This window comes from Ornithorhynchus anatinus, chromosome 11, assembly GCF_004115215.2.
Source record: "Ornithorhynchus anatinus isolate Pmale09 chromosome 11, mOrnAna1.pri.v4, whole genome shotgun sequence".
Taxonomy (NCBI): Eukaryota; Metazoa; Chordata; class Mammalia; order Monotremata; family Ornithorhynchidae; genus Ornithorhynchus; species Ornithorhynchus anatinus.
Genome location: NC_041738.1, coordinates 4,638,419 through 4,655,028, shown reverse-complemented (window position 1 = coordinate 4,655,028; position 16,610 = coordinate 4,638,419). Strand labels below are relative to the sequence as shown.

Genomic DNA, 16,610 nt, shown 5'->3' with positions numbered 1-16,610 from the left:
AATGAGTTTACAGTCTAGATGGGGAGACAGACATTAATATAAATGAATTATGCTATGAACGTAAGTGCTGTGGCGCTGAGGGAGAGGTGAATAAAGGGTGCACGTCCAAGTCCAAGGGTGACTCAGAGGGAATGGAAGGAGAGGAAATGAGGACTTAATCGAGAAAAGTCTCTTGGAAGAGATGTGCTTGGAAGGTGGGGAGAGTGATCATCTGTCAGATATGAAGAGGGAAGGCATTCCAGGCCAGAGGGAGGACATGTGTCCCCGTGCCTAGAACAGGGTCTGATACATAGTAAGTACTCAACAAATACCATAAAAAAAAGTACCAGTTCATTGGTAAAGATACAGATGTGGTTTGCCATTGCCTTCCTCCACACGGTAAAAACTTGTGTCTCTGTTGTTGTGTTTGATCGTCGTTTTGATCACTTGATCATCTGTCTCTGACTCTTTCCCATGCCTCTGCTGTCCAGCACAGTTGAATCGACTTTGGTGCTTGGACTTAGACCTTTCCATTATGGTTAGCCCTATGGCAGAGCTCTAAGCTTCATCAGTGTACGCGAACTCTCCTGCCACGATAAGGTGTCAATTCTTAGGGGAGAATTTAGTAGAATATCATCTTTGGTATTTAAATGCTTATGTGCCACGCTCACTGGTGTAGGTAGAATATTTGATTGATTGAAAAGTGGATTGCACAAGGATCCTATCTCACTAAGACGGAAGGAGAACAGATATTTTACCCTCATTTTAAAGATGAGGTAACTGAGAGACAAATGTTCAGTGATTTGCCCAAGGTCACCCAAGCAGGCATGAGGTGGAACCATGATTAGAACCCAGGACCTCTGACTCCCAGGTCCTTTCCACCAGGCCTCCCTGTTTCCCATACATCTTTGAAGGAAGCCCTAACTAGTTTTTCACTCTCCCACAGAGGTCAGGACATGGACGTAAGGTTTTCTTTGCGGGGAGAGAACTTGTTTAGGTTTAATTTTAAAAAAATCCTCTTTACTGAAAGAATATGAACATAATGGACACATAGCCAAGGGAGCGTCTGGAGTCTTTTTTTATGATATTTAAGCACTTACTGTATACCAGGCACTGTTCTAAGCACTGGGTTAGGTAATAATAATAATTATTATTATGGTATTTATTAAGTGCTTGCTTTGTGCCAGGCACTGTATTAAGCACTGGGTTGGATACACACAAATGGGGTTGGACACAGTCCCTGTCCTGCATGGGGTTCACAGTCTTAATCCCCATTTTACAGATGAGGTAACTGAGGCCCCGAGGAGTTAAGTGACTTGCCCAAGGCCACACAGCAGATGAGTGGCAGAGCCAGGATTAGAACCCAGGTCCTTCTGACTCCCAGACCCATGCTCTATCCACCAGGCAATGTTGCCTCTCAAGGGATTGGCACTGCCCTTGCTTCTATTATTTGTCTCCCACCTCCCTGACAACAAACCACGGAAGAGGAAGATAACACCAGCCAAACAGTATTGCCAAACATTTGGATCAGTCAATCACATTTATTGAGTGCTTACTGTGTGCAGAGCCCTGTACTAAGCACTTGGAAGAGTACAGTGTAACAGACACATTCCTTGCCCACAGTGAGCTTACCATCTAGAGGGGGAGGCAGACATTAATATAAATAAATGACAGCTACGTACATAAGTGCTGTGGGGCTGGGAGGGGGATGAATAAAGGGAGCAAGTCAGGGCAACGCAAAAGGGAGTGGGAGAGAGGGAGAGAGGGCCTAGTAACAGAAGCCCTTTTGGAGAAGATGTGCCTTCCATAAGGCTTTGAAGTGGGAGAGATATGAGAAGGGAAGGCGTTCCACGCTGGAGGCAGGACGTGGGCGAGAGTTTCGTGGCGAGATAGACGAGATCAAGGAAAGTTTTAGGCTGATTAACCATGGATCCCTCTTGTTGGCCGGGTCAAGTTGCTAGTTAGGCCAACCCCCTGCTTCCAAGCTAGACAACACGTCTTCCTCAGGAGATGAGAATCGAAGGAGATTGGGGAATTTCGTTCGGAAAACTTTGAATGTTGGCTTGTAGTGCCCACTGACTCTCGTAGCCCTTCGTAGCTCTAGAAAAGAAAATACCACCACCGGCAGCTTTCGCGGGCCTGTCAAGAACGTTCACGTCCTCCTGAAATTTCTCCAGAGAGGCAATCTTTCAGTGAATATCAGAGTGCCCTTGGCACTCCGCAGTTGAAGATTACTCTTTCTCACCCAGCGAAAAGCTAATGAAACTGCTACAGAATAATGCCTTGGCCAGCGGGATGGGAAAAGATGTATGAAACCCGCCATGCAAGGTGGCAGGTGCTAGGACCTCATGGAATTCAGTCAGCTAGACCCATCCACGGGCTTGGTGAGACACGACTGGGTGTGGTGGAGTGAAAGCAGGCACAGATAAGCCGGTTTTTCCACCTCTAATCCTGCTCAAACTCCATTTCGGCTGATAGACTCTCCTCTGAGGCACTGGCCGTTTTCGGTTCCCTCGCCTCAGAAGAACAGGATGTTTCTGGCAAAGGCGCTTTTGGAAGGCGCGGAGAGAGGGGGTCTCGGAGGAGCCCTGGGAGGCCTTCTAGGCGGAGGAGGACACGGGGGAGGGGGAAACCTCGGCGGGATCGTCGGAGGCATCGTGAACCTTATCAGCGAGGCAGCCGCGGCTCAGTATACTCCCGAACCTCCACCCCCGCAGCACAGCCACCTGGCAAACGCGGACGCCAACGAGAGCGAGGAGGTCCGGCAGTTCCGACGCCTCTTTGCCCAGCTGGCCGGAAATGACATGGAGGTGGGAGCCACCGACCTGATGAACATTCTGAACAAGGTGCTCTCCAAGCATAAAGACCTGAAGACCGACGGCTTCAGCCTCGACACCTGCCGGAGCATAGTGTCCGTCATGGACAACGACACCACCGGCAAGCTGGGCTTCGAAGAATTCAAGTATCTGTGGAACAACATCAAAAAGTGGCAGTGCGTTTACAAGCAATATGACATTGATCACGTGGGGACCCTGGGAAAGACCCAGCTACCCGGGGCGCTGCAGGCCGCTGGCTTCCAGCTGAACGAGCAGCTCTATCAGATGATCGTCCGCAGGTATTCCGACGAAGACGGGAGCATGGACTTCAACAACTTCATCAGTTGCCTCGTGCGCCTGGACGCCATGTTCCGCGCCTTCAAGGCTCTGGACAGAAATGCCACCGGACAGGTTCAGGTGAACATTCAGGAGTGGCTGCAGCTGACCATGTACTCCTGAGGAACGGGGGGCCGAGGAGAAATCAGAAACCCCGCGGTTCCACCAGAGAGAAGGGGACCGCTTCGGCCTCCGGGCCGACGGATGACCCCCGGGGATGGCTGTGGTTTTCCGGGCGGACTCTTTCAGACCAGCGAATTTCTGCAAGCTTGGTCGGGTCTTTACTGCTTCATTAAAACGGGTTTTTGCGGCACAATGTTTTGAGTAGTTTCTCTTTGGGCTGCGACATGTTTTTTTCATTTCTGTGAGATATTTTGAGTGTGCACTTTGACTGCGATGGTCTGCTTAAGAGAAACAGAAGAATCTGTAGGAAAGGCTCAATAGGAGTTTGCAGCAATTTCTCGGTTTATTACATAATATATCTAATTTATCATATATACATTTCAATAGTCAGAGATAGTATATAGATAGTATAGTATAGTTGGTGTGTAATAGTGTCAAGTATTAAAATTGTAAATTTAAAAGATCAGTTAAATGGATGGATTTTTCTTCTTTTTAAAAGACAGGAGAGAGGGAAGATTCGGGTCTCTTCCTCCTTTATTTCCCTTATGATCTTTCTGTCATGTAGCCAGAACCGTCTGAAAGTGAAGAGTTTCAAGGAAGCAGTATTGGAGTATGGAGGGACACACAGTGAATAGTGAAATGGAGGCTGGTCTCAGAGTGAGTTGTATGTAAAAATCAGGAATTACACATTAAGGATTTGTCGTATCTTTTGCATTTGCCGTTCTCGGTTCTTTACCTCTGTTCACCTGAGTAGAAAAGCAGCAAACAGGTCATTTATGTTTGTTTTGATTTTTAAAAGTCAGAAGTGGCAAGGAATAGAATGCCCCTGGCTGTCTTAATGAATCAAAATGATCACTCTTACACGTTCTTCATACAGAATCAGGTTTGCCTAGTTGATGATAGCACTTGTCAGGTCTTGTCCCGCCTCAGAGCAGAGAAAATATTTTTGTTCCTCTGTAGACTACAAGGGCAAAAGAGGCGGGGAAGAGCCAACACAGTGTCAGAAACCCAGCCTGGTTCTCTCCTGCGAGGATCTCGTCAGTGCCTTGGGAGTCTCCAAAAGTTGACTGAGGTCAATCCCCAAGGGTGTAACTTGCATCTTGGTCCTCTCCAGCTCTCGAGAGGAGGCAGGAGAAAAGGAGAATTTTTCTTCATGGAACCGCTTAACTCTTAGCTTAACATGGAGCCTGCGTTCTTCTCCCACTTGCACCTGGAGGGTTGGGCGGGGAGAGAGAAAAGCTGATGTGGGAGGGCATGTAGCTGTTCTTTGACATCATTCTTGGCTTCATTTCTTGTAGGGGAAGGGGAGGTGTGCCCCCAAATTCGCTTTGGAAGCTCCCCATACAGAAAGTGGTCAGGAACTGGAGTAGAATGCAGTGGTCTAGGATTTAATGGGGTAGCCCGTCTGAAGTGGCTGACTTATTCTGCATGGACAAGGCCGGGCCATCTGCAGGACAGCTCGAATCGATCTCCTCAGGAAGCTGCTCTGACAGCTCTCCGAACTATAAATTGCTGCCCTAGTGGGCTGTTCTAGAGAAATGACCTAGCTTAGTAGATAGTGGCCAGGCCTGGGGGTCAGAAAGACCTGAGTTCTAATCCCTGCTCTCCCACAGGTCAGCGCTCTGACCAGGCAAGTCACTTGACTTCTCTGGGCCTCAGTTACCTCATCTGTAAAATGGGGATTAAGAGCATGAGCCCCTTGTGGGACAGGGACTGTGTCCAACCTGATTAGCTTGTATCTACCCCAGTGCTTAAAACAGTTCTTGGCACGTATTAAGCATTTAACAAGTACCATAATTATTACAATTATTATTACAGTTCCCTTTACTTTTGACAGACATTTATTTACAGGGGGATCACTTTGTACTTTTCAAGGAAAATGAAGGGAGTTTATTCCATCACTGATGGTCATCTCAGTCTAAATCTTGAGAGAACGTGGGTACAAGTGCCCATAGAATGGGCAGAGTTTTCTATTGTTGTTACACTAGGAATACTTCTGCTGTGCCACCTTGGCATACTTCGATGAGATGAGGCAGTTACGAAAGGGCCGGTCAGAGCCTTCCTGATTGGCCTTTCCGGGGAGCTCACTGTGGGCAAGGAATGTGTCTATTTTATTGTTATATTGTACTTTCCCAAGCACTTAATACTGTACTCTGCTTGCAGTAAGCACTCAATAAATATGATTGACTAATTGATGGATTGAATTGGAGTCAAGGTAGTGGAGGTTACAGCCCCTTCCTTCCATATGAGGCACGGGCTCTCTCTCAGGAAGGCATATGATCCTCTGGGAAGAGGTTAAAAGAACCAGGATGGGTAGGCTCATTCTAGGATTTTACTCAAGGGATGCCATCCCAGCATTGACTATATTAGGATGATGATAGGTGGTGTCTCAAAGCTATAAATGAACAGGAAGTTGTACATCTCTCCCTGTCTAAAATGACAGCAGGCTTCCATTTGCCTAACTGAGTGGTTGGCCTTGTTCCAGGTTTGAATTACGTTATGCGCTAGCTAGGAAGGGAGCCGGTGGGGGCGTAGTTAAGAGCCTTGAATCACGAAACCCTGACATCTTGAGTTTTGAAGGCAGTTTTGCAGTGCCGGGATGGAAGAGACTCCTGAGTACTTCTATCTCTGGTAGTAATAATAATAATGATTGGGGAACTTGTTAAGTGCTCACAGTATGCCAGACACTGTACTAAGCACTGGGAGGGATACAAGCAATTTGAGTTGGAGACAGTCCTTGTCTCACATGGGGCTCACAGTCTCAGTCATATTATTCCAGATGAGGTAACTGAGGCTCAGTGAAGTGACCTGCCCAAGGTCACACAGCAGACAAGTGATGGAACCAGAATTAGAACCCATGATCTCTGACTCCCGGGCCTAGCCACTACACCTGAGGATCACTTCCCTCCCCAACATACGTCCCCTCTTCTCCCATGATCCACGTGTGATCCAGCTCTCTCCAGGCATCTCCAGAACTGCTCTTTTCATGTTAGAGAGTCAGATTCCATGTGAGATGAGTAAATGGAATCAATTATCCTAAGCCTGGGTGGGAGGGGGGAAAGTCAGCGACAAAATCAGAGAGGCCTATGCAGAGAAAGTCGCCAATATTTCTCTCCAGAGTTTACCCCCTTTCTGCTTAGTATCTATGGGAAAGTCATTTAGGAGTTGAGAGATCAGAAGTGAGGGGAGCTCTTAGTAAAAGTTAAGCTCTACTTTGGCTTAGTGGTTTGCTTGTCCTTCAGGCCTACTGGCTCTAAGATGGGAGGGTCCTTATCCAGTCCTCCCCTTTCTTGTAATTGTGGTATTTAAGTGCTTTACTATGCGCCAAGCACTATACTAAGCACTGGGGTAAATATAAGATAATCAGGTGAGCACATGGGGCTCACAGTCTAAGTAGGAGGGAGAACAGGTACTGCATCCCCATTTTGCACATGAGGGAACTCTGGCCCAGAGCAGGAACTTGCCCACGGTCTTGCAACGGATAAGCAGCGGAGCCAGGATTAGAACCCAGCTCCTTCTGACTTTCAGGCCTTGACTCTTCCCATTAGGTCACACTGCTTCCCTTGTGATCCCATTGGTGCCCCAATGGCAACTGTGGCTCCTGGGCATTGCCTAGGCTTTGTAGGAAGCCCCTGCGGAGCCCTTCCTGGAGACCCCCGAAGAAAGTCCTTAGCTCACGGCCCTGGTCTTGGAATGGGGAGTCGTATTAATAATAATGATGATGGTATTTGTCAAGCACTTACTATGTGCCAAGCACTGATCTAAACGCTGGGGTAGATACAAGGTAATCAGGTTGTTTCACTTGGGGCTCACAGTCTTAATCCCCATTTTCCAGATGAGGTAACTGAGGCACAGAGAAATGAAGTGACTTACCCAAAGACACCCAACTGACAAGTGGTGGTGCCGGGATTAGAACCCATGACCTCCGACTCCCAAGCCCATGCTCTTTCCACTAAGCCATGCTGCTTCTCCCTCTACCCCTAGTAGAGTAGAGGTAGGCTATTGGCGGAGAGGGAGCAAGGACTGTGTCTGCTACAGTTCACAGTAACTTCTCCAATTCCTGGCTCACTCAGCTCTACCCTGTGGGCACTGGAGAAATCCTGGGTAGATTGATCGCCGAGCTTTGACGGGTAGTTTTTCAAGTACCATGCGCACTTCATTGATCGTATATCAGGGTGAGCCTAGGAATTGGAGAAAGCAAATTGGGATTTATGTAGCTGTCATTCCTTAAGTGCCCGAAGTGATTGATAGTTTTGAAAAAAAAAGTTAAAAATTAAATCCTCAGTCCGTTATATTGATTGAGCGCTTACTGTGTGCAGAGCACTGTACTAAGTGCTTGGAAGAGTACAGTATAACAATGAACAGACACATTCCCTGCCCACAGTGAGCTTACGATCTAGAGGGGGGTCAGACATTAATGTAAATAAATATTTTACGGAGGGGTACCTAAATGCTGTGAGGCTGGGGGAGGGGGTGAATAAAAGGAGCAAGTCAAGACTACACAGAAGGAGTGGGAGAAGAGGAAATGAGGGTAGAGTCAGGGAAGATCTCTTGGAAGAGATATTCTTTTAATAAGACTTGAAGGTGGGGAGAGCGATCATCTGTCGGATATGAAGAGGGAGGACGTTCCGGACCAGAAGCAGGATGTGGGTGAGAAGTCAGGGGTGAGATAGATGAAATCGAGGCAAGTGAGAAGATTGGCATTAGAGGAGTGAAGTGTGCGAGTTGGGTTGTAGTAGGAGAGTCGCAAAGGGAAGTGGGGGGCGGGGAGGTGATTTAAAGGCAACGGTGAGGAGTTTCTTTTGGATGCGTGTCATCCCCATGCAAAAGTAGCGATTGACTGATAGCAAGTTTCCAAGGGTTGCTTCTGGTAAAAGTTTCTAGGTACCTAAAGGAGTTGCATGGGGGCCCTAAGAGCCGGGTTGAATCAGACAGCATCAGGACAGGTATCTTGGGTCACGAGATACGGTAGGGAAACTCCCGTTAACAGAACAGGAAGGCCAGGGCCCTAGGTTGGAGTGTTGTGTCCCTGCTCTTGCCCGGAGTCTCCTCTCCAAGTTGTCTCTTGCAGGCAGACCCAGAGTAAAGGTCGGACATGTGGAGGACCTATTGAACACTGACTGTGTGCAGAACACTATGCTAACTACCCTGATCCTCAAGGAGGTTACAGTCAGAAGGAGACAGGAATTAAAATAAATTACAGACAGGGAAATGGAAGACTATAGGGCTATGTACATGAATGCAATGGGGTTGGACATAGGGTGAATTCAAAGTGCTTAAGGGGTACAGATCTGAGTGCTTAAGCGAAGCAAGAGAGAAGGTAAATAGGGGAAATAAGAACTTAGGGAAGGTCTCTTGGAGGAAATGTGATTTGAAAGGGAGAGTGGCGGGCTGTCGGATGCGGAGGGGAACTCCACTACTATCAATCAGTCGTATTTACTGAGTGCATACTGTGTTCAGGGCAATGTACTAAGCGCTTGGGAGAGGACAATGCAACAATATAACAGACACATTCCCTGCCCACAACAAACTTACCATCTGGGGAGGGGGGCAATATAAATAAATTACGGTTATGTACATAAGTGCTGTTGGTTTGGGGAGGGAGTGTTGAATAAAAGGAGCAAGTCAGGGTGATGCAGAAGGGAGTGGGAAAAGAGGAAATGAGGGCTTAGTCAAGGAAGGCTTCTTGGAGGAGATGTCAGCCACTACAGTGGGACCAGCACCAAGCCAGCCAGATTTGGACAACTTCCGACTGCTTCCAACCAACTGCTGCCAGGGGCCTGCCCAAGGCTGGACATTCATCCGGAGGAAGGGGATCAAATGCCTATTTAAATATCTTCTCTCTTTTGGCGTTCCAAACCTCTTTGGGATTAAAAACAAAATAGGAGAAAACGTTGAAATCGGCACTTAGCTTTCCTCCGAGGACCCCTGCAATCCTCAATCCATCAGTCGTATTTATTGAGAGCTTTCTGTGTGCAGAGCACTGTACTAAGCACTTGAGAGGATACAATATAACAGTTGCTAGACACATTCCCTGACCACAGTGAGCTTCCAGTCAAGAGGGGGAGACAGACATTAGAATAAATAAATTGCAACTATGGTTATACGTGCTGCGGGACTAAGGGGGGAGTGAATAATAGGAGCAAATCCGAGTGCAAGAGCGATGCAGAAGGGAGTGGGAAAAGAGGAAATGAGGGCTTAGGGGAGGCTTCCTTGCATACCAGAACTGTTTGCTGTTGGGAGATTCCATGGAGTATGGTGCATATAGCTGTAAAAATTCAAGCCCAGCTACAACAGAACTCCAAAAGATTAGGAGCCTGAATGGGCTATGCCCTGAATTTTGCTATTTCCTGGCTTCAGGTGGGTCAGACTGAGCTCGGTTCTTGCCTCTGGACCATCCTCCCTGCCCCTCCACCCCCCAACACACATATGCACCAAAGCAGGACCCCAGAGACTGCCTAGAACAAAGCAATTCTTTGGCTCACTGAATTTTGGGCTGTTCCTGTAAACAAGAAACAGGAAAGTCACTCAACACAGAAGGAGTCTCTCTGATTTCCCGTATCTGCAAGAAAAAGATATAAACTTCTAGCTGATTGCTTTCTACCTCCAGGATTGGGATCAGAAAGGTTGTCTGCTACTCTAACACAATGTAAACTCTCTTCATCCAGATGACCCAAGTGCATGAAGTCATTGTTGATCCGCATGGCCCAGCTCAATCACTTTGGTCACACAGAACGCCGTGAGCGACGATTCAACTATTCAATCTAATCATTGATTTTTGCCTCTTCCACAGAATAATGATGGCACCATAGACTTCAGGGAGTATGTAATCGGTCTAGCCGTCCTTTGTAACCCTGCCAATACTGAAGAAATTATACAGGTGGCATTTAAGGTACAGTAAGATTTGCTAGCCTCACAATTTGTTTTGACCATCCATTTGTTATTTTGAAATCCACCAACCTGCTTCGTGAGTTTGTAGATCCAGCGCGACACATAATGAAGGAATAACGCCATTAACTCCGTTGACATTTAGAAGGGAGAAGTTGCAGGTGTCAGTTTTGTCAGGCAGTTCTTTGGCAGCAGAGCGACAGTGACAACGCAAGAGCAAGTAAAAGTCATTGGGAAACCCACTTTGCTGTCCAGCTGCCGGTCGCCCCCTCATCTCGAGAATACAAAATATGATTTATAAGTGAACATGCAGACGGACGTGGTTTGGGGGGTTAATAGGTGGAGCAGTGGGGTATCTCTGACAGGCAGCCACCTAAGGGCAAGGAAGAGGCACCGATGCAGGGGTGGTATTCAAGTTGGGTTGAAGGATCCATGGATTCCCAGCCTCAGGTTTGCAGGGATCCATGATTTTTTTACACACACACACGTGCGCGCACACACACACACACACACAGAGTCTCTCTCTCTCGCTCTCTCTCTCTCTGTGTCTATCTCTCCTCAACCCAGCTTCAGGTTTGCATGAATCAGAGGCTTACAGTGCTTGCCAAGCAGCTTCAGCTAAGAGCCATGATTGAGTGAGCAGACCTGGAAGAAAATCCCCCTTCCTTGAGGATGAGATCGGAAAAGTCTTCCTTTCCAAACTGATAATGTACAGGTCAACAGAAGGAAGACACTCTCTCCCATAGGGATTCATCAAATCTTGGTGCTCCTAAGCTGGCTGATAAACCTAAACATTTCAGCAGAGTTGGGGCTTTCTTTGGAAGTTGGAGAGAATGGATTTGGATTCCATTTTTCTCATTCTAGCTTAGGGTTAGAGTAATGTCTCTCCTTAAATAGAAGGGATCATCTCTGAACATCTCCAAAATGACTCAATTTAGCTAAGGGGAAAAAACACCATCCTGGGAGACAGCAAATATTAGTTCTAATCTTGGCTCTGCCACTTGAGGGTTGTGCGACCTTGGCTAAGTCACTTAACTTCCCCATGGGACAGGGACTGCGAACAACCTGACAAACTTGTATCTGCCCCAGCGCTTAGAACAGCACCTGGCACATAGTAAGTGCATAACAAACTCCACAAATAAGCACTGTATGATCAGGTTGGACAGTGTCCCTGGCCCATTCAGGGATCATAGACTAAAGAGGAGGAAGAATAGGGAGAGGCAGCATGGCCTGGAGAAGAGAGCATGGCCCTGGGAGTTAGAGGACCTGGGTTCTAGTCCTGGCTCTGTCTCATGCTTGCTGTGTGACCTTGGGCAAGTCACTTAGCTTCTCTGTGACTTACTTCTCCTGTTCTCCCTCCTACTTACACTGTGAGCCCTATGTGGGACAGGGACAGTGTCCAACCTAATTAAGGTATAACTACCCCAGTGTGTAGAACGATGCTTGTCACCTTTAACAAATACCATAAAAAACAACTGAAAAAAAACCAAAAAAGCCCAGGTCTATTGAGTTCTCCATTTTACAGATAAGGAAACTGAGGCACGGGGAAGTTAAGAGACTTGCCTAGGGTCACACAGCAGACAAGTGGCAGAGCTGGGATTAGAACCAAGATCCTTCTGACATAGTGAGCACTTAACAAACACCACAGTGGTCCCTGGACATGGCTCTCTGAGACTGACACACCTCGACTTCCCTCTTCAGCTTTTTGATGTGGACGAGGACGGTTACATCACAGAGGACGAGTTTGCGTCGATCCTGCGGTCTTCCCTTGGCGTGCCGGACCTGGATGTCTGCAGCCTCTTCCAAGAAATAGCCAAAGGGGACTCAGCGCACATCTCCTACGGTGAGTGGGCCCGGAGGGACCCTGAAGAGATCTTCCCCGGGAGGTTCGGTGCGCTGGGCACTCCGCACAGACACCCAGAGTTGTTCGAATGGGCGCTGTGGGCAGGGAATATGCCTGTTCATTGTTATATTGTATTCCCCCAAGCACTTAGTACAGTGGTTTGCACACAGTGAGCTCTCACTAAATGAGACTGAATGAACGAATGGTGGGTCGGGGTAGGACCCCGATCACCACACTGCCCCCTCACCACTTCACCCTTCTACTCCCACTCTCTTCCACATCACCCTGACTTGCTCCCTTTACTTATCCCCCTTTCCAGTCCCACAGCACTTATGTCCATATCATATTCAATCATATTTATTAAGCGCTTATTGTGTGCAAAGCACTGTACTAAGCGCTCGGGAGAGTACAGTATAACAAGAGACACATTCCTGCCCACACGAGCTCACAGCCTAGAGGGGGAGACAGACATTAATAGAAATAAATTGGCAAATAAGTAAATAAAAAAATAACATATATACATATGAGCTGTGGGGATGGGAAAGATGAATGAAGGTGCAAGTAAGAGCAGCACAGAAGGGAGTGGGAGAAGAGGAGAGGGGGGCTTAGGGCTTAATATATCCTTTATTCATAATCTATTTTAATGCCTATCTCCCACTCTAGACTGTAAGTTCATTGTGGGCAGGGAGTGTGTACTTTCTATCACCTGTATTGTACTCTCCCAAGTGTTTAGTACAGTGCTCTGCACCCAGTAAACGCTCACTAAATACGATTTGACTGTTTGCAGAGGGTGTGGGGTGGGGAGGCGGGGGGACACCAGTCTGCTTCACGAGAGTCATTCAGCGGTATTTATTGAGTGCACACTGTGTGCAGATCATTGCACTAAGCTCTTGGGGAAGAATGTACAATACAGTAGAAGTGCTAAACCTGATCCCTGCCCACAGGGAGCTTACAGTCTACAGCGGGGAAACAGAAAATAAAATAGATTACAGATAAAGGATAAAGTAAAGAGGCCCATTTTATGGAGGGAGCAGGTAGAAAAGCCATGTGGAATCCGGTTGGTTCATCCAGCAGGGATAGCCCAAGGCTCTGAGAGCTTTTTTTCTCGTTAAAGTTGCTTCTCGGAGATTCTTCCCACAGACCAATGAAAGATTGCCAAGAAACAACTTTTAGCTCTGCTGCAGAAGCCACACAAACCCCATCTCCTCCTCTGCCAAACACTTAGTTCCCTCACCTCCCGGCCCCACAGCACTTGCGTACATATCTTTATGCTCGTGTGGGGCAGCGATAATAACTAATAACTGTGGCGTTTGCTAAGTGTTTACTATGTACTAAGGACCGTACTAAATGTTGGGGTAGAAACAAGAATCATGGAGTCAGACACAGTCCCTGTCTCACAGCTGGGGAGCAGGGACTGTGTCTGCTTACTCGGTCATACTCTCCCAAGTGATTAGTGCAGTGCTCTGCACAAAGTAATCATTCACTAAATTTGAATGATTGAACTCCTATCCCCCAACTTCAGTGCCACCCAAAAGTGGCAGCGAGGCCCAAATAGCTGTGGCTGTCCTAGACTTTATCAGATAATTCCTTCCAGGTAGTTTGTGGCCAAGGGCATTGGAATAAATCTCCATGCTTAAGCAGAGGTGGGGCTAGCAAATTGCTCACCCCTCCGCTCTGGGGAGCGTCCCACCAAACAGAGGCTGACAGCGGCGGGCTGGGCTGCGGCCACCTGCCGAGCTTGGAAGCCCGGCTTGGCGGAGTGTGGATGGCAAAGTGTGAACACTCCAACACAAACGCTTAATAGAGTCAGACTTCCATCCCCTCTGCCACGAGTCTCGGTCTGGGCGGAGTCCCCGAGGTGAAAAGGGTGGTCGGTTATTTCCCATCAGGGAACTTCGTGATGTGATTATTACGCACCAGAGTCTGGGAACTTAACATCTGTCATAGAAAGCAGGGCTCCCGCCATCTCAGCCCTTCTCCAGAGTCTCTAATGGGTAGGAAATTCACTTTGGTGGCTAGAGCCCCGCCTAGGTGGGGGCGGTGGGCCCTGTGGCATTTTGAGCTGGGCTTTTCAGACTTTACTCATCCCAGGTCTCTGTCCAGGCCTGAGAGTTTCCAGTCAGGGCCGAAAGTAGCGACCAGATCTGCCACTTGCCTCTTGTGTGATCTCAGAGGCGAGTCGCTTCTTTGGGCCCCAGTTTCCTCATCTGTAAAATGGGGATTCAAAGCCTCTTCTCTCTCCTACTTAGAGTGCGAGCCCCATGTAAGACAGGGACTGTCTCTGATTATCTTGTCTCTACCTCAGCACTTGGCATAGGGTTCGGCGTCTAGTAAGTGCTTAACAAATGCCACAGTTACCATTGCTACTATAATTATTGATGATTCTTGGAATTCACTCATTCGATCATAACTATTGAGCGCTTACTGTGTGCAGAGCACTGTACTAAGCGCTTGGAAAGTACAATTCAGCAGCAAATAGAGACAATCAACAGGCTCACAATCTAGAAGTGGGGAGACAAGCCCATCCGCTTTCAGTCCTCATCCCCCTAAAATCCCCACACTCAAAATGAAATTATACTTCTGTTGAATTTCGGTACCCGTGTCAGAGAGCGAAGTCACCAGCGTCAACCCGCAGTCCTAGAAATCGGCTTCCATTATCGTCCCCCCGTGGGGTGTTCATCTTGAGCTCAGTACAGCGTGGAAGGTGTTTTGCTTTCTGTTTCTCTTCTTCCAGAGGAGTTTAAAAGTTTTGCCTTGCAACATCCAGAATACGCCAAGTTGTTCACGGCGTACCTCGAGCTCCAGGCCTGCCATGTGTTTTCCATGCCCAAAGACGCTGAAGAAATCCTCCCAGTGGCAACTAATCAAGTGAGCCCTGAAAATACCGAAGACTGTGCCACGGGCAAAAAGGACGACTGAAAGCAATTGCTTTCATAGGGACAAAATTCAGCTTTCATTTAAGCAATGTAGGCATTTATCGGTAGTCTTAAAACTGTGCTTGCAGAGAACTGAGGAAACTTCAGGTTTAACACGATTTGCATGGGTAAGGAGGGCTCGGCCTGACTCTCCAGGCCTCGGAGCAGAGAGGCCGAAGCCCACAGGGGATCTCGCTGGAGAAACGATACTTCTGGGTAGAAGCAGCGTGGCTTAGTGGAAAGAGCATGGGCTTGGGAGTCAGAGGTCTTGGGTTCTAATCCCGGCTCTTCCACTTATCAGCTGGGTGACTTTGGGCAAGTCACTTAACTTCTCCGTGCCTCAGTTACCTCATCTGGAAAATGGGGATTAAGACTGTGAGCCCCACGTGGGACAACCTGGTTACCTTGTACCTACCCCAGCGCTTAGAACAGTGCTTGGCACATAGTAAGTGCTTAACAAATGCCATCGTCATCATCTGGGTATCCAAACGATGGCACTGTCAGGGCCGAGGCCCCAGGCGCGGGCAAACCAGCACGGCTCCCCTGCCCACCTCCGGGAATGGCCCAAGGGAGGATGGTAGTGGGTGCGTCCCTCTTGAACTGGGCGTGATCCTGGCTTGTATGGAGAATCCCGGAGGGTATTAAGGAAACTCATTCTCCTCTCCAGGTTTTTCCGCACTGTGGAGTATGAGGGAAGAAGGCATCCCTGGGCTTTATGACTCTTGAATCTGCATGCGGCAAACTCTTTTCCTCTCTAAGCTTCCTGCTGTTTTGTGGCTTCATTTGTTACTGCGGGGAAGACTACCGTGTTTGTAGATGTAAAAATACAACTGTTGACAAAGCCAGAAATGACTTTTGGCGTCACCTTGCTAATTTTATTTTTTGGGGGGAAGGGAAGGGGTGGGTTCTAAACTCCAAATTTACAAAGTATGGAGGGCCAAGCCAGGTCTGAAGCTGCCTCCAGAAACCCAGAGTTTACTCTCTGAGGGCTTTATGGGTGATGGACATACACCTGGGAAGGGCAACTTTAGTGTACCAGCAAAAACAACTCCCATTTTTTAAATAAGAAATCATCAAGCCTACCAAGCCAGCAGAATCTGTGAGTATAATGCCCTCACTTGAGGTAAGGCTGGCTGGGAATGGCAAAATCAGTGATAGTTTGCACCCAGAAGAGCTGAGTTTTATTTAAATAAGACAGTAGATGTGCAAGAGATTAATCAATCAATGGTATTTATTGAGCACTTGCTGTGTGCCGAGCACTCTACTAAGTGCTTGGAAGAGTCCAATACGACAGAGTTGGTAAACTTGTTCCTTGCCCACAATGAGCTTATAATCCAGAGGGGAAGATAGTCATTAATATAAATAATTTATAGATATATATTTATAGAGAGAGATACATAAATTTATAGCTGTGAAGATGAGGGTGGGGTGAATGTCACATGAATGAGATGAATGAGAGAGATGAATCAAAAACCCAATCAAAATATTCATTCATTCAGTCATACTTATTGAGCTCTTACTGTGTGCAAAGCACTGTACAATCTAATACTCATCTATTCTCCCCTAAACCAGCTATCCAAATGGGATTTCCCTCTGAGATCATTGATGGGAAGATGCTTTGGAAAAAAATAAGTGCTCTGCAAATTTAAGGCGTAAATGACCGATCTTTTGAAGTTGAAGGTGATCAGAGATTGTTTAGAAAGCAGCACG

General features: G+C 47.5%; 2 protein-coding genes across 4 annotated transcripts in view; both read left to right on the top strand.

The window, feature by feature from the left end:
• Positions 1–15,752, top strand: part of LPCAT2 (lysophosphatidylcholine acyltransferase 2) — a 55,173-nt gene extending 39,421 nt beyond the window's left edge. The window contains exons 12-15 of one of the 3 annotated variants that reach the window (XM_007669435.4): positions 10,048–10,146; positions 11,844–11,985; positions 14,720–14,853; positions 15,568–15,752. In XM_007669435.4, coding sequence (XP_007667625.1) covers positions 10,048–10,146; positions 11,844–11,985; positions 14,720–14,853; positions 15,568–15,591 — 399 coding nt within the window. In that variant the 3' untranslated portion in view covers positions 15,592–15,752. Of the gene's footprint in view, positions 1–10,047; positions 10,147–11,843; positions 11,986–14,719; positions 15,187–15,567 lie in introns of those variants that run through there. The other 2 variants (XM_029076202.2, XM_001508376.5) reach the window with 2 other exon arrangements.
• Positions 2,127–3,447, top strand: CAPNS2 (calpain small subunit 2). Its single transcript, XM_007669434.3, has one exon. It carries the CDS (start codon positions 2,511–2,513, stop codon positions 3,252–3,254), a length of 744 nt encoding a protein of 247 aa, XP_007667624.1. The 5' UTR covers positions 2,127–2,510; the 3' UTR covers positions 3,255–3,447.
• Positions 15,753–16,610: the final 858 nt, after the last annotated feature.